At 40.6% G+C, this 25257-nt stretch overlaps 1 protein-coding gene across 10 annotated transcripts in view; it reads right to left on the bottom strand.

Moving 5' to 3' along the window:
- Nucleotides 1-25257, bottom strand: part of CBX5 (chromobox 5) — a 37357-nt gene that overhangs the window by 11714 nt on the left and 386 nt on the right. For 2 of the 10 annotated variants that reach the window (XM_025987762.2, XM_025987766.2), the window contains exons 2-3: nucleotides 6488-6666; nucleotides 2132-2318 (exon numbers count right to left, since the gene is read on the bottom strand). In XM_025987762.2, coding sequence (XP_025843547.2) covers nucleotides 2132-2318; nucleotides 6488-6624 — 324 coding nt within the window. In that variant the 5' untranslated portion in view covers nucleotides 6625-6666. Of the gene's footprint in view, nucleotides 1-2131; nucleotides 2319-6487; nucleotides 6667-8385; nucleotides 8753-14697; nucleotides 14722-20759; nucleotides 20863-24380; nucleotides 24408-24975; nucleotides 25081-25257 lie in introns of those variants that run through there. The other 8 variants (XM_072765141.1, XM_072765140.1, XM_072765138.1 and 5 more) reach the window with 8 other exon arrangements.

The following is a 25257-nucleotide window of genomic DNA, read 5'->3' as shown; positions in this document are numbered from 1 at the left end:
GTTTTCAAGGTCAGCAGCATCAGAACCTGGCCCAGGAAAGAAACTCTCTATGCCGGCCAGTAGGTCTAAGCCAGACTGCTCCTTTTTGAAAGGAGAGAAACCCTAGGTTGAGGAAATACACACCGTATGTCACAAATGGCTAGTCCCAAGTCTTCTGCTATGCTGTTTTTTGGTCTCTTTACTTAGCTAGAAAATGAATCAAACAACAAAAGCCAGAATACAAAGGACTAATAAAAAAGAAAGAGGAAACCAGGTCTTAGCTCCTTAGAGAAGGCATTCTCAAATTCCTTATCAGTACAGTATATCATAATGATATACATACCTCACCAAAACAAAGTAGTTTTAAAAATATGGTTGCAAAAAATAAAATTAACCAGGGAAACAAAGAGATAGACACAAACCTAGAGTGCACTTTCACTTTTAGCCTCCAATCTTTCACTCTTATTTCAATTCTTTTTGGAAAGCTGATCTCCCATTTTCTCTATCACTTGTGTAAGTCTTTTAAAATACTGATGTCTAGGGTCCAACCCAGAGAAGTCTGAATTTAACTAGTCTGAGGTGTATCTTGGGTACTTGGTCTTTTTTTTTTTTTTTTAAGCCCCTCACCCACCCCTAGCAATTCTAATGTACAGCTAGGGTTGAGAACTAATGTTCTAGAAAGATGGGTATCAAGTAGAATGAAGATAAATAGAGATGCTTATGGTAGGGACACTAGAAAATTCTGAAGTGGACTTATGCTTTTATTTTATTAAATGTTAAGGGTATGATACATCCTTCATCACAAAAGGCTTCATAACCTTGAAATAAATGAAAGGATTGGAAGCTGGGGGGGTGGGTAATATGTGTGTCTGTGTGTGTGTACAGATGGAAAATATACACATGAAAAAAAGAGAAGCAGGAACAGGATTTATGCTAGTTATTGAGAGCTAAAGATCAGAAGAATTAAAGTAACTAAATCAAACCAAACTTTCATAAATACACGTTTTAAACTTAACAATAGGGATGCCTGGGTGGCTTAGCAGTTGAGCGTCTGCCTTCAGCTCAGGGCATGATCCTGGGTCTAGGGATCAAGTCCCACAGCAGGTTCCCCGTAGGGAGTCTGCTTCTCCCTCTGCCTGTGTCTCTGCCTCTCTTTCTGCCTCTCATGAATAAATAAATAAAATATTAAAAAAAATAAACTGAACAATTCAAAAAAAAAGATGAAAATTATTTGGAGTATGTAGAAATAATAGACTCAAAAGAGAATATACATGCCACTGAACTGTACAACTTAAAATGGTTAATTGCGTCTAGGCTCAGTCAGTTGAGCATCTTGGTTTCAGCTCAGGTTGTGATCTCAGGGTCTTGAGATCAAGCTCCAGGTCAGGCTCCCTGTTCAGCAGAGTCTGCTTGTGATTCTCTCCCTTCTCCCTCTGCCCTTCTCCAACAATGTATGCATACGTGCTCACTCTCTCTCAAATAAATCCTTAATAATAAAATGAAATGGTTTATTGCATGCTATGTGAATTTCACTTCAATTTATAAAAGATAATTTTAAAGTTTGAAAAGAAGTGCTATCTTTGAAACAAAAAAAATCAGTAAATATTTTATTTTTTACTTTTTTAAAAAAAGATTGTATTTATTTATTCATGAGAGACAGACAGAGAGAGAGGCAGAGACACAGGCAGAGGGAGAAGCAGGATCCCTGCAGAGAGCCCAATGTGGGACTTGATCCCAGGATTCCAGGATCATGCCCTGGACCAAAGCAGACGCTCAACCGCTGAGCCATCCAGGCGTCCCATTAGTAAACACTTTAAAGCCCCTTTTCTACACTTAAAAACTTCACCAAGTCCCTCGCTCACTAAGATAACTTTGCCTATTTATGGAGAAGACAGGAAGTGGTTACCTGTTTTACAGGGATTTAATTTTGCCACTCTACTACAATTCAGTGGAATATATAGTATATTTCTCAATCAGCCAGGAGAGGGAGCTGTAGTTAATCAACCTACCTCCTTGGAAGCTCTTTTGTTCAACAATTTACCTTGCAAGCCACCCTTAGAACAGAAACCACCAAAATATTGCTTAGGAGGTTGGGGAGGTGGGGAAGAGGCAAAACAAATGTTTGTGGGGAAAAAGGGGGAAAGAAGCTTACCTCTCTCTTTTTTTTGGATTTGATATCATCAGCATTGTTCGAGAAATTGGATTTCCTCTTGTTACTTTCTGATTTCTCCCTGGGTTTGTTATTTTCACCCTCCTTCATCTTCTTATACTTTTTCATAAACTCAGAAATTAGCTCAGGACAATCCAAATTTTTCTCGGGTTCCCAAGTATTGTGCTCCCTGGGCACAAAGAATGGGGTGGGGGGGGAAGGAAAAGAATGAGGGGGGAAAAATCCAGTGCTTTCTTTCAAAGAAGACAAGTAGGCAAAAAGAAATAAGCCTTACACTTAAGAGATAACAAATTTGACCTTAGGAATCTATCTAAGAGAAATGAAAAAAATACATATCCACAAAGAAACTTGCACACAAGTACTCAGAGCAGCATTTTAATAGCTAAAGACAGAAAACAATTCAAATGCCCATCAACTTGTGAATGGATGAATAAATGTGGTGTATCTATACAGGAGAATACTATTCAGCAAAAAAGGGAACACAATACTAATTAATACATGTCACAACATGAAAGAATCTCAAAAATAATATGCTAAAAACCAGATGCAAAAGACCATATATTGTCTGATTCCATTTATATGAAATATAAGAAAGACACATTTAGAGACAAAAAGCAGACCAGTGGTTTGTTGGGTTTGGGATTAAATACAGATGAGCTCAAGAGAATCTGGGGAAATTATGGAAATATTCTAAAACTGGAATGTGGATTATAATGGTTGACAACTCTATGAATTTACTAAAATTCACTGAATGAATTTACTAAAACTCAACAAATGAATTTTATGGTATGTAAATTACACCTCAATCAAGTTTTCTGAAACTCAAAATAGGAATTCTGCTTTATAAAATAATGTGATTTCATACATATAATCATCTATGCAAATCCTGAGGAAAGAATACGTAATAAATTGTGCACTCCCAGTTTTCACTATCTTAAGCATGTTACTTATATTTTGAAAAAATGTCGGGATCCCTGGGTGGCGCAGCGGTTTGGCGCCTGCCTTTGGCCCAGGGCGCGATCCTGGAGACCCGGGATCGAATCCCACATCAGGCTCCCTGCATGGAGCCTGCTTCTCCCTCCGCCTGTGTCTCTGCCTCTCTCTCTCTCTGTGACTATCATAAATAAATACAAAATTAAAAAAAAAAAAAAAAGTCAATAAATTTTTGGAGGACTGGAAGTAATTATTAAGAAAAAAGGTAGTCGTAAGGGCTTAAATCATTAGAATATAGGCAAAATGTTAAAAAGACGACCCAGAAGTGGGGCTTCAATGCTGTGGATTCAAGTCTACTGTTACTAGTCAAAATATGTTTTCATATTAATTAAAAAAACCCAGGCTGAATAAACGAGTCTAATTAAGCTTGGATCAAGGGAGTTCTATTATGAGGAAAACAGTTATTATTCACAAAGTTGTTGTCTATTCCTGGCATGGGGTTTAGAAAACCAAACCACCAACTACATCATAAACTTATGCAACCAAAGCATGAAATGTACCTAACATGGGAAAAATCAGACCAGGAATGCTCTTCAGTCCTAGCCAGTGGCAAAAGTTCTTTTGGTTATTTGGTAATGGACTAATCTATATTAAAGTACATCTGAAAATATGTCATAGAAATGGTTTCTACAATCCTTTCATAGACTTGAGAAAAAATTATTTCATGTATGCACTATCCATTTTAAAAATTTTGTTTTTTAAACAAGGTATCTTTAGATGGGCATAGTTTGAACACACACCATAATAACTTGACTCAAATAAAAAGTAGAATAATGGAAAAATCTGATTTTACTCTAGATTTAAAACTTTCTGCAAAAAGAGCTTGAGAATGAGACAAAATTTATACTGAAATAATCTGAGCTAAAACTAGAAAATGCTTGCCTTCATAGCTCTTCTTTCAGCAAGACAGAAAAAACAAACAAAAAAAAACCCCACCTCATACAGTAACTTTCCCCCAAATCCACAAACCATATAGTTTACTATCCCAGAAGAAATTAAGACACCAAAAGCAAGAGGCTTGCCAACACTGTAAAACACAAGCAAGCAAACATACATTGGGGGGGCGGGGGGTCTCAAATGATAAGGAAAGCCAGTACTATAATGGCTTTATCTCTTTTCCTACCATATTGGTATGGCTGCTTTTACAATCAATTTTTACCCAAAAGATAGCATGGTATAATTTTAAAAGAGCCTGGGAATTAGGGCCAAAGAAATCTGATACTAGATCCTTGTGCCAGCACTTACCAGTTATGCTATCTTCAGCAAATAGCTTTGTTAAACCTCCTCATCTGTACATTCAAAATACCTCTAAAGGCTGTTATGAGAATTAAAGAGAATCCATGAGGTAGAAGAATCTGATCACTGCCTAGCAAGCAGCAGGTACAATGCTAATGGGGCAAAATTCGTTCCAGTCTGTAATGAATTCCCGGGCATTTCCAACACAGTAAGGACAAGTGCTTTTAATTCATCTGCCCCAAACTTTCTTTCCCTCTTTAATCAATGTAAGTTACCAGTTACTGTAACTCAAATACAGATATAGTCCTAAGTACCTTCAAAATGACCAACAACTTCCAATGGTAATTCAATGGGCCTAATAAACATCCTTAAAACCTTTTGGTGTTATTTTAAATTCTTATTTCTAGGTCTCTCAAACTCGTAATTTCTCATCTCTAAAGAATGCCGTGATACGATTCCTCTTTGGAATATAAAGGGCATATTCTGATTGCTGTGCTACCCATATTTAGTGCTGTGTGCTAGAGATGCTAAGCATCTTGTAGTGCATGGACTATCCCATCTAAAATGTCAAAAGTGCTCCAAATGAGAAACGTTGATTTCCGTAATGAAAGAACTTTATGTTCCAAAGGCTCCTGATTCAGACCTTTGTCCAAAGGTACTATCAACACTTGAATCTTTTACTACATTTAATAAGTCCTATACTTTAAAGCTGTGATATTCAATATGTTAACATATTGTGTGGCTACTGAACACTTGAAATGTGACTACTATGAACTGAGATGTGCTATAGAATGTAAAATATACATGAGATTTCTAAGATATTAAAAAAAGTAAGATATCTTAATTTTATATTGGTTAATGTTAAAACAGCACTTTGATATACTGTGTTAGATAAATTAAAATTAATTTCACTTTTCTTTAATGTGGCCAACAAAAATGTAGAATTATAGACATGCTTTGCATTATATTTCTATTGCACAGCCACTCCAAGAAGCCTACAACAGTTTCTACCACTGCACTAGGATTCTAGAAAATCCATTCTTTGTTATCAGGCATCCTGGGAAGATAATTAATCAGAAATTGAGGCAAAATGTCTAATGATTACACAGATTTCACCTTTCAAATTACCTCTTCTGTGCTTCAATGTGTCTAGTTCTATTTACTCCAAGGAAAAAGAATAATCACCTCTAGCACTTCAGCATAAAGCCAGTTACTTCCTAAGAGACATTCTAGTCAATACTCAGTATCATTCTTAAAGCTGACTTTTAAAAAACGGGTTTCTGAGGTTTTCAAAAACAAAAACAAAAAGCTAGACTATCTTAGTGTTGACTGCAGAAACTAGGTTGTGTGTATCTCAGTGTTTACTCAATTTCTTTTGCCTCGGCTGTAGATTTGAAATTAAAAAAATAAATACTAGGGGGAAAAATGTGGCCTCAGATTTAAGTTTCTCATTAAGATGAGTCCTTCATCCTAGGTCACTTGTAAGATCCAAAGATCATTTTAGAGAGGTATAGGCTATGGAATAGACAACTTCTGCTTAAATGTATATAATTTTAGCTTAGTTATATGCAAAAGAATATTAACAGTAAAAGTTTATGCTTTTAAAGATTTTGTTTTTAAGTAATCTCCACCCAGTGTAGGTCTCCAACTCACAACCCGGACATCAAGAATCACATGCTATACTGACTGGGCCAGCCAGGTGCTCCAGTAACAGTTTATACTTACACTAAGCTTACCTGTCAGGCTCTACATATACCCAACATCTCTATGACAAGTACCATTTCCTATTCCTGTTTTTTTGAGGAGGAAAAAGATGAAGGAACTAAACCAAGGTCACCCAGATCACAAGTGGTGGAACAAAATCCGGACCTAGGCCATCTGGCTCCACGTCTATGCACCTAGCCAATTCATTATACTCTCTCTCAAAAGCGTTATCATTAAAACACCAGCTCCAAGGGAGAGGAGACTCTTTAATTTATTGCTACGTCTTCAAACTCTCAGGAGGAGTGCAAGTGAGGAGGGAAAAAGACAAAGACGGCAGTGGCTCATGGGGAAGGAAAAAAGGTGTCCACCTCTACAGAGTCCTAAGGCCTAAAGGAAGGCACTTACTCAGAAAAGCCTTTCCACTTCAGTAGATATTCCACTTGCCCCTTAACTACACGCCTGTCTAGCACCTTCTCCACAACATACTCCTCCTCATCCTCTGAAGAAGAACTGTCAGCTGTCCGCTTGGTTTTCTTTCCCATGTCGCAAGCTGTTCCACCTGAAGGACTAAGGCCACCGGGTTCCTGCAAATAGGAAGGACAGTATGGTCAGAATCCATGCAAGAAGTTAAAACTCTGTCTCTTCTTGATGGAATGCAGGGGGTATAACACAAAGTTGCCATGTACCCTTCTCTTGGGTCTTGATGCATTCTAGATGAGTCCTAAGAATATAAGCAAAAAATGGGTCAATCACCACTTTCCCAACCACAACTTTCTTATCAGCTCACAAGGCCAACATCATTATTATAGACACAACTGTGTAACTTCTCTAATTTCAGATTCCAAAGACAAGTGGTGTGGTATATTACTCCTGAGTACTTCTATAACTGTCTTACAAGCCAGGAGCTCAAATAAATGCAGAAAACTATTAGTTAAAATAACAGTGATAGAATTAAAACCTTTCCCTATAAGGTGAATAAGGTTCTTCATAAAAATGAAAAAAGAGGGGCACCTGGATGGCTCAGTTGGTTTCAGCTCAGGTCATGATCCCAGGACTTCTTGTAGTCAGGCTCCCTGCACAGCAGGTAGACTGCCCCTCCCCCTGCTTCTCTTATGTTGCCTCCCAAATAAATAAATAAAATCTTCAAAAGAAAAAAAAAAAGCTCCAAAATGTAACCTCAGCCCGGAGAATCTTGTCTAGTCTCTTAGCAAGCTCAGGTATCTTTTACCACTGTCTTCAGTGACTTGGTATATCTCTCTCCCCCTTAAACAAACTGAGCTTGTCCCTACAGAGCACCCATCAGTTCACAAAAGCAAGGCTGGCATCTCAGATACACTAAGCCACCTTTTTCACTTGGGGATGGGAGGCAGAGAGAAAAAAAAATTTTTTAGTCCAAAAAATAAAAATTAGTTACTGGATTGTTCAGTAATTCTCATGGCTCAACTAATCCAAATAGTTGAGGAGGTACCTCTCTTAACTGGAGTTGACTTTGGGCCAAAGGAAGAAGAGGAGGAAAAAGAAAGAAGTCTGGCCCCAAACTCACATCAACATGAAGCCTCAAAGCACAGAGGAACCATTCATAGGCCCAAGGAAAGCTGAAGCAAGGCAACACAAATGGAAATTGAGTTAAGCTCAGAAATATGCACAACCAGGGGGTACTCAACACAGAATCTAGTTTTTTTAAATTCCCACATTGTTGTCTCCATAATCATTTTTAAGAATTCTTCTTTAACCATGTTAAATGGTGCCTACAGTCTGGAATATAGAGTAGCAGGAATTGTTTTCTTAGCTGAACTCCATTTTTATTTTTCTGTAAGCTTAAAGGATTTTTTTCAGCACTCTCTAAAAATATTTCCATCCTGACTAGAAGACGACTCCCAGGAACAGGAAAGGCCACCACTACTAATCTCAGAACTGTGTTCAAGTAACATAAAAAGTTGCATTTATCAATTTACTTCAAGTTAGCAAAATTTAAGGAATTATTCCAAGAACATCTAGTTGGAAACCACATCTCTAGAACCTACTAGCAATAGGTCTGCCCACCCAAAATACTGTCTGTATCCACTACTGCCCTGTAAAAAAAAACTTAAGTTTTTATTAAAGTACTTTACTTGGAAAAGGGGGTGGAGGGGGAGAATGTAGACAGGAGTTTCAAAATATTTTTTCCATGAATTTAGAAGAGAGTCCTAAGCTTCAAGAAAAAAAAAAATCTTATTTATTTAAAATAAAAACAGCCTCTAACCTCACCAGAGACAGGAAATGTCATATTCCAGGGAGAGTACCCCACCCCCACCCCCACTCACCTTGGAATTTCCGGGAGCTGAGCAGTTTAGGTCAGAGCGCTGGGGTTAAAACCAGCCCCGGGTTAGATGCATGCAGTTAAGCATTGTGGCTATGGCCTCCCCTGCCTCACGAGGAAAAACAAGGATTTACATATGTGTTCTTCAGTTTGAGGGAGGAAAGAGGAAAATCTCCCTTTATACCTTCATGCAGAAGAGGAACCCCAAAGGTAGAAGATGAATGGGGGGTTCCCTCCTTTACCTACCGGATCGCCCCAGTTCTTTCTTTCCCTCTGGGCTAACAGGAGGGGCCTCCCCTCCCAGGTCTGGGGCTTGGCGGGCTGGCAGCTCCCCCGCCCCCACCCAGCTGCCTGGGAGCCACTGCGCAGCTGTCCCAGCCCGTTGCCATGGCAACTGGCAGCAGTACTAGACTAAGGGGGGGGAGAGGCAAACGGAAAAGTTAAAAGGCTTAACTTTCCTTTTCAGTGAAGACTGGGTGGAGAAGTTGGAAGGTACTCCCTTGGTCTCAAAGCAAAGGCATTCAGAGCTCAAGGGAATTGGTTCTTGCGTTTTAAACCCAAAACCTGTGCTTATTCCTCTAAGAGCACTGGGAATTAATCAATAGCATTTTAAGATCATCTAACAGGATTATAGCTCAACTGGAAGGGGGAGGGGAAAAGCTAGGCCCTTCTACAACAGGATCAGTACAAACCACTCACCCCTAACCCAGCCCACCAGAAGCACTTTAAATAAGGCCTTTTTTGCCATCTGTCACTGAACAGTTAATTAAAATTGCTTGGGGGATGAGGGGATAGCAGGAAAGGGGGGAAGGGAAATATTTCAGGATACTATACAACTTTCCTTCTTTGGGGGATTACTAGATACAGAAACACAATCCAGACACTTGAAGCACTATTAAAGAACCTATCCACCGAAATTAACAGGTAGGAAAAAAAATGTAATCCTTATGTAGTTCTTAAAAAAAGAGGGGAGAACAGTTCAGCCACAACTGTTATTGAGTTAAAACCACTTTTCATTAATTGTGACTGTAACATTATGAAACAAATTTTCACATAACTACTACCCACCTGAAGCATTAAGATATAATAGTTTAAAACTCCGTATCAATAATCCCTAATACCTGAAATAAAGGATGATAAAGAAAAAGAGCTACTTAGAGACCTGCAGTCCCATAAAGTTTCTTCTCTCTTGACCCTAAAGAACATTTTCAAGAGCTCTAGAGCCTTCTGCTTTACGGTTCAGGTCTTTAGAGCCAGAGGTTGCTGCCACAGGAGAGTAAGAACAAGGGATAATCAAAAGCAAAGAACCCAACTGAGGAAAAAGCAGAAAATAGTGATTAATAACAAATTATCAAATAGAAGAAATTTTAGGGTATAAAAGTAAAGTAGACAGTTCTTAGCTACAGAAGGTTTCCTCAAATTTGAGTGGAACTGTCAGAAAATGTTTGGGTAAAAACTGCCTTTTTGGACTTTTTCCTATAACTTTTTAATACTTTTTGTAATTAAAGGATATAAAAACAATGCCAACGGGATTAGATCAGGGTTCTAACTCTGTGATTAACTTGCCATGTGTGATCTTGAGTAAATAATTTGAGATTTAATCCCAGAATCACTAAAATGGGCCAAATCCCCATGGCCTACCTCCTAGGGAAGTTTATAAAGAGACGAAAGAGCTGGTAAGTCCCCCAAAGAGAAGCTTTTATAAAAATATAGGGCCAAATACATCAGCAGCAGGAAATACTTGACCTTCCAAATTCCTAAGCCGTTAAACCCTATCACATGCAGTAACTCCTGCAGCTCAACATGTTAGTAGATAGCAAGAAAGAAGTAGCTGTTAAACTAGGCACTAGTAAACTAATAAGGCTTCAGAGAATAAGCAGCAGGTACATTCTCTCTTAAGGGTAAAAATACTTATTCTTACTCCTTAAAACTCAAAAGCACTGGAGATAGCAGAATGAAAAGACTAACAGTAATTCTGTGAAGAGATAAAGGACAGGAAAGGATGACAGCAACATTAATATTTTGGTGAAACCTTTCAGAAAAAAAGAAAAGTAAAACCCACAAAGAAAAGGACAAAAATACTCTGGTGTCTACCCCTTCCCTAAAGCATCCGGAAATAATGTCAGATCAATTTCCTCCTTCCCACTCCTTAAGAACTACCTAAAGGGCACCCGGCTAAGGTCCCTTTCTCTTTGGGAAATGGGTTTTGTAACAGCTGACAAATCAAATTGGGCCTGATGCCAGGAGTCAGAGTCCAACCATAATATTCTGTAAAGAATGGCACGCAACTGTCTTGTAAATCTCCTGGACAGTCACAGATCAGAAGCTGGCAAGGATGACGACATAGTTCTGATGGAATGTGTCTTATCTTAACCTTGAAGTTACAGATCTGCTCAGGAGCAGCAGTAAGAAATGAGAAATGCACTCAGACATTGGAGGGGATATAATTCTCTTTTAGACACTGCGACCCAGAGTATTAGGGTCAAATGAAACACAAAGCCAGACGGACAATTTAAGACCAGCGCCTGGACCAGATAAAGCATCAAGAATGGTGGTTCACGCTGGGCTTGAGAGGAGGGAGCGCTCAAGTAGGAGAAATGAGACATGGCTGGCAGGATGATGGAGTGATTAAGGTAGAATCCCGATACCATGACGAAGGAAGAGAGGATGAGCCTCTGAGCGCAACCCTATCCTTGTGGAAATCTCCATAGGAAGGGGTAAAGCAGCTTCTCAGGTTTCTAGAGTCTCTCAGGCAAAACAGCTCTCAGCCCTTTCTTGACTACACACAGTAACTGGTAAAGGCATCAACAACTATAGACAGATGCCAGCAATTCAACTGCCCATCAGGACATGAGAAAAGAACAGGCCCCACCAACTGTTCGTATCAATGATACAAGGCAAATTCACCTTACAGGCCTCCGATGGCTGGGCAAAAAAAAACCTAAACCAGGGATCTGGTGAGAAGTCAGCATTGGAAAAACATCAAAGAGCTTTGTGGTCAGGCACAGTCAGAACCCACATTCCAAGTCGATGACAGGAGACTTCTTTAACAGATAAATCTTCCAGGAAAAAAAAAGGGGGGAAGAGGTGAGGCAGCAAAGCAGAAAGAGACCAGAAAATCCCACTCAGTATAAGGGGGGAGGGGGAACCATTAAAATCAGTCCCCCGAACTTAGGCCATTAGAGAAAACTGGGGCAATCCAGAACAACAGAGGTAATGGATTGCATTTATCAATCCTGGAATCACAGAATCACCCACACAGGGTTTCTGGGATCTGTTTGTCCAGTTCAGGCTCTGCTCTAGTCCCTCCAGTCACTACTTTGCAATGCCAGCTGTCTTGGTGTCTTTTCTTAGATCTTGGTGTAGCACATTTTATTTTCATCACTACTTACGAGAAAAAGTATATATACAACATAATTCTAAATCTTTCTCTGAGCTTGCTTTGTATTTTTAAAAAAGTAATGAAAACCAACTGGTAAACTGCTTCACTGAACCACCCACTGAACTATTTGGAAGTGGTAGTCAGACCAAATGTCAAAACACATAATCAGTGAGCTCTCTCTTCATTTTAGAGTTTCTTTTTTTTCCCCAAAGATTTTGGGTTTCTTTTTTTAAGATTGTATGTATGTATGTATGTATGTATTTGAGAGAGAACAAACATGAGCAGGGGGAGGAGGGGGTGCAGAGGGAGAGGGAGAAACAGACTCCCTGCTGAGCGGGGAATCCAATGGGGTGGGAGGGGAGAACTCCATCCCAAGACCCTGAGATTATGACCTGAGCCAAAGGCAGATGCTTGACCAACTGGGGCACTGAGACACCCCCCCCCCAAAGATTTTATATTTAAGTAATCTCTACCCCATTGTGGGGCTCAAACTTAAAACCTCAAGATCAAGAGACACATGCTCTACCAACTGAGCCAGCCAGGCACCCCTATTTTAGAGTTTCAGTATAAAATCTATAAGCCCAGTAAGAAGGCAAAATTCTCCAGGAAGAAAGGCATTCTAAAGACGGGAAAGGTGTGAGGGCATATGCAAAGCTCCCTGTCACATGTATTAATTAAATATTCTGCTGATGAGTGACTTCAGTTGGCCCAGGCTTGAGACATTCCCATTTCTCCCCCAAGGAGCTTTGGGAAAGTTAGTGGCTTAAGTGAAGATTAGCTTGTCAGCTACAGCACCGTCTTCTGGGCGTCCTCTATATAGCCTTATTGTAATAAATAAAACAGATGAAAAGAAACCAAATTTACAGAACCATTTTAATCTGGTCTATATTCTTTGTTCTTTATGGATCTAGCAGCACCAATGATTTTAAGTTTGCAACACACATAGCATAAAACTAAAATACCCTCTATAAAAATGTTTTCTTCTACTAGATTTATGATTTCCAAAGTATTAGCCATGTGGCATTTTAACAAAAACACAGCATAGAGATACACATTACAGCTGTCCTGGCTGTCTCAGGTTTTGTTAAATGGGCTGATAACTATCACTCCACCTCCACCAAAAGCCCATGAGCACCCAATTCAAGAGGAGTTAAAAGCTTTTTAAATGTCTATTTAAGAGACTGGATTAGGAAAGAGTTGAGGAGGAAGATTAACTGTGGTCGTTAACACCCCTATCATTAACAAGCCACATATAGACAACACAAACTTTATTAATAGAAAGGAGTGTGGAGAGAGGAAATGCTCTCCCTTTGGCTAGTGCAGTTCCAGTTTGTGATTCTTTAAAAATCAGGCCAAAGCACTGCCTCAACCAGTCACAAAATTATTCTAGGGCAAAGTATTGTTTGTTGATTATCCAAGCCTCCTGCTCCAGGGAGCAAAGAACCTTTTGTTCTTTTAGATTAAAACATATACATTATAAATAGAGATAAAGACTGCCTTATAAATTTTGTTCAGCTGTACTCTCCTCCAAGCTCTGACCACCATTAAAAAATCTAAATGAATGTGTACTGTAGCAATTCCCAGAACTGCTTAAAGTTATCAGTCTGGTTCACTGGCATATTTAGCAGTAACACAAATTCTTGAAATCTTATTATGAGAACACAATCCCACAAAATAATTTTAAATGGGATTTTCTGTCCTTTATTAAAATCTACTGAATTTCTTCTCTCAAGTGTCAGTCGTCTTTAAATTTAGTTAGGCCACACCTAAATCCATCACTGGGCAAGGTTAGATATCCAATTGTTCCAAGATTTATGAGAAAGTAGATAATTTGGCATCACTATGGGCAAATGTCTTCCAGATGGTGCTTTCCAACAATTCCATCCTTGCAATGGACTGAACTCCTCTGAAGGCACCAGTCTCATATGGGTGTGATTCTCACAACCACTCCTCTCTTAATTAAATGTGAAGCATGAACTAGGAGATCCAGTCACCTTTCATGAAGAACCTGGCAATTTCACCATAAATAAATGTTAAGAAAAATGGGTAAGAGCAATGTCGGAGTAGTTACTGTGAATCTTAGATTTTTACATACCACTTTGGCAGAGCATGTTCACAAAATACAGAACAGTTAAAAGAGAACTAAAGTATCTATGGTCGTATTTTTCAAAGAGCCATAAAATTAAGACATAGTGCTTTATCTGGCACCATCCAGCTTGTACAGATTTTGGACATCAGCAGCTTAAGGGTTACAAAGACCCCTTAAGGTTACTCCAACAGATCCTCTAATTTAAGGAAAAGCCTCTGCTATGCCAGACAATTTATAACCTTAGTTTATTATTTTTTTAAGACTTTATTTATTCATGAGAGACGGAGTGAGAGCCAGAGACACAGGCAGAGGCAGAACCAGGCTCCCTCCAAGGAGCCTGATGCGAGTCCTGGACCCCAGGATCACATCCCAGCTGAAGGCAGATGCTCAACCACTGAGCCACCCAGGCGTCCTCCCTCTGATAGGCTTAGTTTAGAGAAGACATTCAAAACACATAAAAACTAATTTGCGTAAGGACGCCTAGGTGGCTCAGTGGGTTAAGTGTCTGCCTTCAGCTCAGGTCATGATCCCAGGGTCTGGGATCTAACCCCACATCAAGCTCACTGCTTATGTTCACTCTCTGACAAATAAATAAATAAAATTTCTTTAAAAAAAAAAATCCATTTGAATACCATAAACTAAAAAATTTCCAAAATATCTCTAATTTAACTGCTGAAATGCTATAATTTAAGTTAATATGCTAAAATCTGATTAATACATGCTGACAAAAAAAAGGAGTTTTTATATATTTGGAGTTAGAAAGATATCTCAGACTGTAAAAAACTTCACGGAGTAAAAGAGAGCATTCCTTCAATATATGGCATAATTTTGTGCTTTGTCATTACCTTGGTATATTAGCAACATGAATTATATTGAAGTCATAGCCTACAATTTAGATAAATAAAATCAAGGCAGTATTGAACTTCTTCTCATCCCATGCAACGGTATCCTTGGCAGCTCCTTGGCCATCTATTATGATCCTGACCAATTCCTCTCTGTGGCAATTTAAAAGCTGTAAAAAAATACATAATGGGTGATGACAGGAGAAACAAACCCACACCAGAAATTATTGAACCTTGTAGGTCTTTGCAAGTGTCTCTATTGACATTTAAGTGTGAGTTACTATGCCACAATATCATAAAAGTGTGTTCTACACTTCAGATATATTGATAGTTAAATGCAAAGAAAGGCCACCACCAGATTAACGGCTAAAAGAGAGCCAATCTCAGACCACCCAGCTCTTCCACTGAGTGTTCTGTTTTCCTTAAACCAAGTAAGAGGTTTCTTTTTGTCCACGTTCCAACCACAATCCTAATTTAAATCCTATGCCAAAGGGATGATTGATACTGCATTTCTAATCCTTGTTCTGGGGTATTTATTGCATAGGTACTGAGTCTAACCCAGTCTTCAACTTAAGGGCTGAGGATTTCTCCTTGGTGAAGTCAGCACTTGTTAGTCCTGTCCCAAGGGACAGTCCTGTTACAAAAAAGCTACTAAAGGGGCAACTTGTTAACAGTAGCAAAAATCCAGGACTAGGAATAAGATGTGGTCCTCTCCTAAATTAGGTCACTGAAAGGTCAAACTAGACAGTTCACTTCATCTTAATGGTGTTATTTGCCCTACTTATAGGTCTGCTATGAAGGGAAGAAAAAAACCCTGTAAAACACTTTTAAAAATATAAAGGGGGGGGGGGCGACTGGCTGGTTCAGTCGGTGAAGTATGCAGCACTTCATCTCAGCGTTGTGAGTTTGAGCCCCAGCTTGGGTGCAGAGATGACTTAAAATCTTGGTGGGCAGCCCTGGTGGCTTAGTGGTTTAGCCCCATCTTCAGCCCAGGGCATGATCATGGAGACCAGGGATCCAGTCCCATGTCAGGCTCCCTGCATGGAGCCTGCTTCTCCCTCTGCCTGTGTCTCTGCCTCTCTGTGTGTCTTATGAATAAATAAAAATCTTAACAAAAAAAAAAAAAATATATATATATATATATGGGAAATAAAAGTTTGCTTGATAATAGATGAAGTTAAAATAATGAATGCCTTAGTAATCGCTCCTCCCTCACCTATTTTCTGGAAGTGTTTGTAGAATTGGTAATACCTCATCCTTAAAGGATTGGTGAGAAAAAAAAAAAAAAAAAAAGATTTGGTGAAACTTACCAGTGAAGCCATCCAGGACTGGAGTTTTCACTGGGAGAACATTTTCAATTACGAATTTCATTTCTTTAATAAATATGGGGTTAGTGAGGTTCTGTATTTCTTCTGAAGTGAACTTTGGCAGTTTGTCTTTATTTTTTTTTTTATTTTATTTTTTTTAATTTATGATAGTCACAGACAGAGAGAGGCAGAGACACAGGCAGAGGGAGAAGCAGGCTCCATGCACCGGGAGCCCGATGTGGGATTCGATCCCGGGTCTCCAGGATCGTGCCCTGGGCCAAAGGCAGGCGCCAAACCGTTGCGCCACCCAGGGATCCCCGGCAGTTTGTCTTTAAAGGAGGTGATTCGATTCATCTAAGATACGGAATGTACTGGCATAGTTGTTCGTAATATTCCCTTATTACTTTTTCAATGTCTCTAGGATCAGTAGTGATATCTCTTTTCTTGCTCCTGATAGTAGTCATTTGTTTTTCCACACCCCCCATCAGATCTGCTTTTTTTTTTAAGATCTGCTTGGTTTATTAATTTTACTGATCTTTTCAAAAACCAACTTTCACTTTCATTGATTTTCTCTACTATTTTGTTTTATTCTTCACCAACTACCTACTGCTTTTAATATTTTTCTTTCTTCTACGTAATTTGGGTTAACTTGCTCTTCTTGTCCTAGGGTTCGTAAGATAAAAGTGTAGGTCACCAGGGCCCCTGAGTGACTCCGCGGTTGAGCATCTGCCTTTGGCCCAGGAAGTGATCCCGGGATCCGGGACTGAGTCCCATGTCGGGCTCCCTGCATGGAGCCCGCTTCTCCCTCTGTCTAGGTCTCTGCCTCTCTCTCTGTGTCTCTCATAAATAAACAAAATCTTAAAAAAAAAAAAAAGTTAAAAAAAGAAAGGTGTAGGTCACGGACTCTAGACCTTTCTGCTTTTTTAACTGAACCATTTAATACCTTTTTAAAAAATATATTTTATTTATTTATTCATGAGACACAGAGAGAGGGGCAGACACACGGGCAGAGGGAGAAGCGGGCTCCCTGAAAGGAGCCCGACATGGGACTTGATTCCAGACCCTGGGATCACGACCTGAGCCAAAGGCAGAGACACTCAACCACTGAGCCACCGAAGTGCCCCTGAAACATTTAATACCATAAAATTCCCTTTAGGGATTCCTACGTATAGCTCAGAGCCCACTTCTCCCTCTGCCTGTGTCTCTGCCCCTCTCTCTGTGTCTCTCACAAGTAAATAAATAAAATCGTTAAAAATAAATAAATAAAATTCCCTTTAAGCACTGCCTTAGTTACAGCCCACAAATTTTAAGGTCATATTATCATTTTTATTCAGTTCAAAATATTTTCTAATTTTGTGATGTCTTCTTTGATCCATGGGTTACTTAGAAACGTGTTAATATAATGATATATATATTTCAGTTCCAACATTTTTTTCTTTCATGTATTTTGAAGTTTTATTATTAGTTGTGTAAAACTTAGGGTTATGTCTTCTTGATGAATTGATTCTTTTATCGTCTAATCTGGTGTTAGCTATCTGTCCTACCTACCTCCTGTGTCTGTTATGGAAAAAGAAGAAAAAAAAAACCTCTTTGGAAAGTATACAGCAAACAGAAGGTAAGATGTCTGATGATAAAGTTAAAATAACTCTAATGAATTTCCTGAACTATCTGTAAGTTAGATCTATGCTTGTCTCCAGCTATTCATATAAATGGGGTTTGCCTATGTTTTATCAGATCCTTAGATTTATTGTTGTGAAATACTGAACAAATTAACAGTATATTACCCTCCATAACTTCCTGTGAGGTAAGTGAGTCTCACTGATTTAGGGATGAGAAAGAATGTACACGGAGTTCAAGGATCTGCCTCAGACACCAAACTTAAGATAGATTTCCCAGCCTGTTGGTTGACCTCTTTAGCAGGGCATTTTATTCCGACATAATTATGCCTGTTGACTCAGATGTGAACTTGCTTTATTCTAAGAAATGGAGATTACAATCGGAGAAATACTTGAATTCAATTTGGTTCCTCCTCTTCCTCTACATGTAAGAAATAAATAATGACAGTGTATAAAAAAATCAGATCTTTGAATAGTCTTTTCAACAACACCATCTCAATCCCATGTTTTCTAGTGTCGTTTCTAGCAACGAAGCGTGATAGAATAAGCACTCAGTTAAGTCTGAAGAATAAGACTGCATGTGAAAAAATTTAAAACTAGTTCCACGACCTAGTTTCAGGCAGAAAAATCTGTCAGTGTTTAATTTTGACAAACTACTCTTACTGGAAAAGAAATCCAGACTATACATTAGGATAAGAGTGAAAAATGGCCCAACCTATCCATTATACCCTTTTTAGAAAACCACATACAATTAACAAATTTGTTATCCTGTGTTAATACCCCAAGGATCTGACAACCAGCCAACAAGTCAGTCCTCAAATCCTAGGCAAGACCTCCAAAGGCCTATACTGGCCCAAAATATTAGAATGAGTTCTTCATTCACATTTAAAATCATTGACTTCAAAAACAAAATCCAAGACAGTTCAGGAATCATTTCATGAAAGTCTTTAGTCTAGAAGGCTAGTAGCAATCACCTAACCAATTCTTTCCGTATAAGATGGAGAAACTAGGGACCAAGGGGGCAAATGGCTTACCTAAGGTTGTATCAGTAGTTAAAGACATAAGTGGAAAAAAAAAAAAAAAAAGACATAAGTGGGAAGAGAATCTAGGTTTCCTAAACTTTAATTTCCATTTGCCTCTCATTTTTAAAATAATTTTTCCTTTGGGCGCCTGAGTGGCTCAATCAGTTAAGCATCCAAACTCTTGATTTCAACACAGGTCATGATCTCAGGGTAGTGAGATGGAGCTCCCTGTCAGGCTCCATGCTGGGTATGGAGCCTGCTAAAGATGCTCTCTCTGGGGTACCTGGTTGGCTCAATGACTGATTGTAGCATCTGCCTTTGGCTCATGTTTTGATCCCGGGGTCCTGGGATTGAGTCCCGCACTGGGCTCCCCACAGGGAGCGTGCTTCTCCCTCTGCCTATGTCTCTGTCTCTGTGACTCTCATGAATAAATAAACAAAATCTTAAAAAAAAAAAATTCTCTCCTTCCCCCTCTGTCAAAAAAAAACAACCTTTTCCTGAAACCAGAAAAATTAAGTAACTTTTTCCTTTTTTATTTTTATTTTTTTTAATTTTTTTTTTAATTTTTATTTATTTATGATAGGCACACAGTGAGAGAGAGAGAGGCAGAGACACAGGCAGAGGGAGAAGCAGGCTCCATGCACCGGGAGCCCGACGTGGGATTCGATCCCGGGTCTCCAGGATCGCGCCCTGGGCCAAAGGAAGGCGCCAAACCACTGCGCCACCCAGGGATCCCAACTTTTTCCTTTTTTAAAAAACACTTTTTATTTGAGACAGAGCGTGCCCATGCACGTACAGAAGCTGCATGAGTTGAGGGAGAGAATCTGAAGCAGACTCTGCACCAAACACATGAGGCTTTATCTCATGACCCAGAGATCATTACCTGAGTCAAAACCAAGAGTCAGGGGATCCCTGGGTGGCGCAGCGGTTTGGCGCCTGCCTTTGGCCCAGGGCGCGATCCTGGAGACCCGGGATCGAATCCCACATCGGGCTCCCAGTGCATGGAGCCTGCTTCTCCCTCCGCCTGTGTCTCTGCCTCTCTCTCTTTCCGTCCTTCATGGATAAATAAATAAAATCTTTAAAAAAAAAATTACATAAACTTGGATAAGAGTTGGAGAATTAGGGCAGCCCTGGTGGCTCAGCGGTTGAGTGCCGCCTGCAGCCCAGGGTGTGGTCCTAGAGACCCCGGATCGAGTCCCACATCAGGCTCCCTGCATGGAGCCTGCTTCTCCCTCTGCCTGTGTCTCTGCTTCTCTCTCTCCTCTCTGTGTGTTCTCATGAATAAATAAATGAAATCTTTATTAAAAAAAAAGTTGGAGAATTAGGGTGTAGTGGTCTGACTGATGACCGCTCCCCTCCCAAGACACCTAAGCCCTAATCCCTTGAGCTTACAAATATTACTTTATATGGCAAAAGGTGTGACTAAAAGATGTGAAAGAAGAAATCTGAAATTTACCCCAGAGTATCTGGTTGGCTCTTAAACAGAATTCCATCTATCCTTGTAAAAGGCAGGAGTTCTGAGACAGAGACATGGAGAAGACAATGCAAAGACAGAGCAGGGAAAGATAAGGCTGACAACGATCAGAAGCTGGAAGAGGCAAGGAAGGGCCTCCACTCTAGGGCCTTCAGAGGGGGCTCAGCACCTTGACTGCAGACTACTGGCCTTCAGAATTTTAAGAATAAATTCCCACTGTTTGAAGCCACTAGGGTTGTGGTAATTTGTTCTAGCAGCTACAGGAGACTAACATACAAGGGAAATAAAATTTTAAAAATCATAAACTGGACATATATAAAACAAATTACTGATCCAAAAAGAACTGTACTTCAAGTAACCAGAAGAATGCCTAAAAACCTTAATCCCTGATTTCAAAGGTTAAGTTGAGGCAACCAGAGACTGTAATTTATCCCCCCAAATCCTGGCAGATCCAGGAAGACAAACTCAGCAAGGTCTAATATTTACATAGCTGCTAACAAGAACAGTGTAGGTTTTTCCCCAAACATGTTAGCTAGTGGAGCTCCTGGACAGACTAAACATAGGCACCAGTTGTCGCTGTGGGTGTTCTGCCAACACAAGTGTAAAGTTGTCATCAGAAATGAATATGTGGCTTCGAGTAGCTTACAGAAATCCAACAAAGCTGTATCTTGGACTCTGCACAAGCCAACTCTTCTCAGGATGACCTGGACTCCTTCCCATTAGTACAATGATCAGCTAAAAGGCATCCTCTATAAGAAGGAAAGGAAAAATCAAAGTTTATGTTAGGGAAAAAAGGTAACTGCCCAGAGTCCAAGTTTATGAATAACAATGTATAAACAGCAGCCACACCAAGTCAGTTACAAGTGATACTTCACATTGCAATTTACTACTTTTAATATCAATATTCACAGCACACAGCTCTAAACCCAATTTCATGTAAGGTAAATGGAAACAAAAACAGACCAAGCAAAAGAACAAGAAAAGGCATAAGAAATTCTTTACCAAGGATTGTTAAATGTACTATTCCCTTTATTTATTTATTTATTTTTTTGAGATTTTATTTATTCATGAGAGACAGAGGCAGAGACACAGGCAGAGGGAGAAGCAGGCTCCATGCAGGGAGCCCGATGCGGAACTCGATCCCAGGACTCCAGTATCACGCTTGAGCTGAAGGCAGATGCTCAACCGCTGAGCCACCCCGGCGTCCCTAAATGTGCTATTCCATAAGATCCATAAACCATGCTGTGTGGTTAAATAAAATACCTAAACAAAAGTAAAAATTATTAATCTTCCTCAGAAAACCTCTATACCCTGGATACCTTTCTCTTTTCCAGAGCATCTGCCAAGGGCTCTGAAAACTACCAAAACTTTCCTAGACATATAAAAATTCAGCCTCTGTAATGTTCTTTTTCTTTCTTTTTGCCCCAACATTATCCTGCTCACCTGCTATCCAGATAGCTTTCTACTTACTGGTTTTCAGACAGACCACTGAAGATATGTTATGTTCCCTTTTAGTGAACACTATCCTTTTAAGTACAGTAAATTTTTAAGTTGTAAACAGAAGTATTCGAAATTTAAATTCCTAACACAGCCAAAACATCTTGCATTGTTAAAAGATCAGTACAAATGAACAACCAAACCAGGTTCTCCAAAAGGCAAGAAATAAGTCTAAACTTGAGATTTGGGGGACATCTGGGTGGCTCAGTGGTTGAGCGTCTGCCTCTTGCAGTCCTGGGTTCAACTCCCATATCTGGGTCCCTGCTGGGAGCCTGCTTCTCCCTAGGCCTATGTCTCTGCCTATGTCTTTTCCTCTCTCTTTCTGTCTCTCATGAATAAATAAAATCCTAAAAAAAAAAAAAAAAAAAAATTTCAGTGTGGGGGTCCCTGGGTAGCTCAGTCAGTTGAGCATCTTGATTTCAGCTCAGGTCATGATGCCAGGGTCCTGAGATTGAGCCTGCATCCACCTCCAAGGGGAGTCCGCTTGAGGATTCTCTCTCTCTCCCTCTGCCCCTAACCCAGCCCCCTTTTCCTGCACACATGCAGGTGTGCTCTCTCTCAAATTAATAAATTTTAAAAAATAAAAAAAGATTTTCAATGGAATAGCCTCAGAACATCCATGAAAAATAACCCACTAAAAAATTTCCCCACCGGAGAAAAATGTTCATCAGACCTACTAACTCTAACATTGCTAAAAAAAAAAAAACAAAAAAAAACAAAACTCTAACATTGTAAGAGAATTCACAAAAAAGCAATGTGTACTTGCAAACCACAGTAAACCAAGAAACCTATGTTGAAATCCTGAAATCTTTGAAATTAAAATCATCAGATAAGGGGTCACAGTTAATTTTGTTTATAAATCCAAAGAGCTGGGGCTGGAGATGGGCAAAATCCATTCAGATACTCCAGGGGCCTTGATTTGTTTACCTATTCTTCAGATCAGTTTTCTTTTTTCCCCAAACACAGCCACAAAATCAGCAAAAACTGATCTGCATTTTTAAGAAAACGAAATAATGTACTATAGATGAGAAAATACCAGAGCGCTTTACACACGTATTTATATAACAAAACTTGTTTTGTGTACAGGGTTAAACAGATTGCCTAGTAAGGGTCAAGATCAAAAGTTTGAGACACACTGATCCAAAAGAATCCCCAGTAAAGGAAAGAGGCTAAAGCAGGTAAGAATCTAAGATGCATCTAATCCAAAGTCCACCATTCCATTATTTTCGGCAAACAAAAGATGCAAACAATCCTGTTACACTGCAAGAAATAATAAAAACTTAATGAAATTCTCCTTTCTATCCAATGGAACAAAGAGCTCTTTATATCTGAAGAGATTACCATTAAGATTTAGCGATCCATTTACCAAAGGCTACTTCCTAAACACTTCATTCACCTTCTCCCACTAATTTCCAATTATTAAAATAAAATATTTTGACAAGATTATCAACTCTAGCATCTGTCATATTATTTATCTTTTGTAAATTTAAGTAATCTCTTCACCCAATGTAGGGCTCAAACTTATGACTCGAGAGCAAGAGTTGCATGCTCCTCTGCTGAGCCAGCCAGGTGCCTCCAGCATCTGTCAACTTAAATCAACGTTGCTTTTTAAATTTTTTTATTAATAGTTAATTCTTTAGCTGCCCTCCCAACGTGGAGCTTGAAGTCACCACCCTGAGATCAAGAGTCACATTCCTCAGACCCAGCCTGCCAGGCACCCCTAAATCAACAGTTCTCAACTGAGGAAGATTTTGCACCACCACCGCCACCATCACTACCACTGACATCCCCAGGACATCTGGCAATGTGTGGTGAGATTTTGATAGTCACAAATGGGTGTGAGGGAGGAGGTGAAATGCATTTATTAGCTTAAAATGTCAATAGTGCTGTAAGAAATCCTGTAAGTCAAGAGTGTATTTCTTTTGAACCTAAATAAATTAAGGAGAACCGTAATTTAGATCCCTTTAGTTCTTATAAACTCAGCAGAAGCAGCTGATTAGCACACCTACAGTTTATAAGGAAATACGAAATCAAGTTGTCCTCTTGCAAGTGTCAGAGAACACAAATCTCTCCAGTCTTCATTATATGGAACAACTAAAATTAACCTTCCTTTGTATAACGTCACAAAGGTCTATAATCAGAAGTGTCCTTCATACGTAGTTAAACTTATTACAGCATCTAAACATTTTTCTGTTAACCTTATGCCATTGATCAAGAGTGCAATTTAGATTCTGATATAACCACTATGTAACACAAACGTCTTTATTTTTACTAAAACATCTTCAAATCAGCTGAATGGGTGTTACCAACAGGTGATTACAGCGCCTGTAAAATAAACACTTTGAAGAAAATACAATGCAGGCAATGGAATAATCCAGGTGATGGATGAGTCCTCCTACCCCTAACACCCTAAATATCATCCATGTTAAGCAATTTGTCAAAATTCAGACATCCTTAGAGGAAGAGCAGGAGGAGGCTCGGAAACTTTTTAATGGATGGGACGCCTGGGTGGCTCAGTGGTGGAGCGTCTGCCTTGGGCTCAGGGCGGGACCCCGGGGTCCTGGGATCCAGTCCCGCATCCGGCTCCCTGTGGGAAGTCTGCTTCTCTCTCTGCCTCTGTGTATTTCATGAATAAATAAACAAAGTCTTAAAAAAAAAAAAAACAAAAAAACCAACCTTTTAATGGTGTAAAGAAAGATACAGAAGTCCACAGAAGAGAGTGAGGTAAAGGCGTGGAAACAAGGAAGATGCGTGTGAAGGGTTTACTTACTCAGCACAGCGTCTCCCTGGCAGGTACTAAGTACACAAAAGAAAGTCAAGTTTTTAAAATTCGTGTTTTTATTCTGATCATCACCTTATTAGTTCCCCGGGCGCGGGGGGGGGGGGGGGGGCAGCACCCTCTCGAGGCGTAGGGGTGACCCAGGGGGAGGTGAGGAGCAAGGCATCAGGCCTGCCACCTCGGGCGCCGCCTGTCCCGTCCGCCCCTAGTCACAAACTGCGGGCCCTGAGAGGACGCGACCTGCCCGGATCCCGCCCGGCCCCAGGCAGGCGGCCCTCCGCAAACTTCTCCGGCGGGCCCTCAAGGATCCACCTCCCGTCCGGGGAGGCCGCGGCGTGACGCGCACACGTGGGTCGGGCGCCCCCGCCACGGCTCTTCCGACGCGCGCGGACGCTGCCGGCCCAGCGGGGTCCCGACGACCGGCCGCGCTCCCCGGGGAGCCTCCACGCGCGGAGCGGCCGGAAGCCCCGGGGCGCGTGCGCGCGCGGGGACTGTGTGGCGGGTGCGCGCGTGCGTGTGCGTGTGCGTGCGCGCGCGGAGGGGTTAAGCCGAAGCCTAAGCGACCCGCCAGTCAGGGTCTCCCTACCGGAAACGCGTGTGGGGCGAAGGCCCGAGCGCCGCGCCGGGGGCCACTGTGGAGAGAACGCGCGCCCGCCCGCCCGCCCTCGCGCCCGCTCCGCCGCAGCCCGCACCGCTGACCGGGCCGCCCGCCGCCGGCTCCACTCGGGGCCGTGCTCCCAGCCTCCCCCTTGGAGTCCGCCCGCCGCCTCCGAGGAGCCCAACCTACCGCGCGCTCCGCGCTCATTGGCTCGGCGGGACGCCGCTCAGGGGCGCAGGGCCCGCCCCCACGTCCCGAGGGCCCGAGGGC

Source organism: Vulpes vulpes, chromosome 8 (genome assembly GCF_048418805.1).
Source record: "Vulpes vulpes isolate BD-2025 chromosome 8, VulVul3, whole genome shotgun sequence".
Classification (NCBI taxonomy): domain Eukaryota; kingdom Metazoa; phylum Chordata; class Mammalia; order Carnivora; family Canidae; genus Vulpes; species Vulpes vulpes.
The sequence above is the reverse complement of the archived record's forward strand: the minus strand, read 5'-3'. Positions and strand labels throughout refer to the sequence as shown.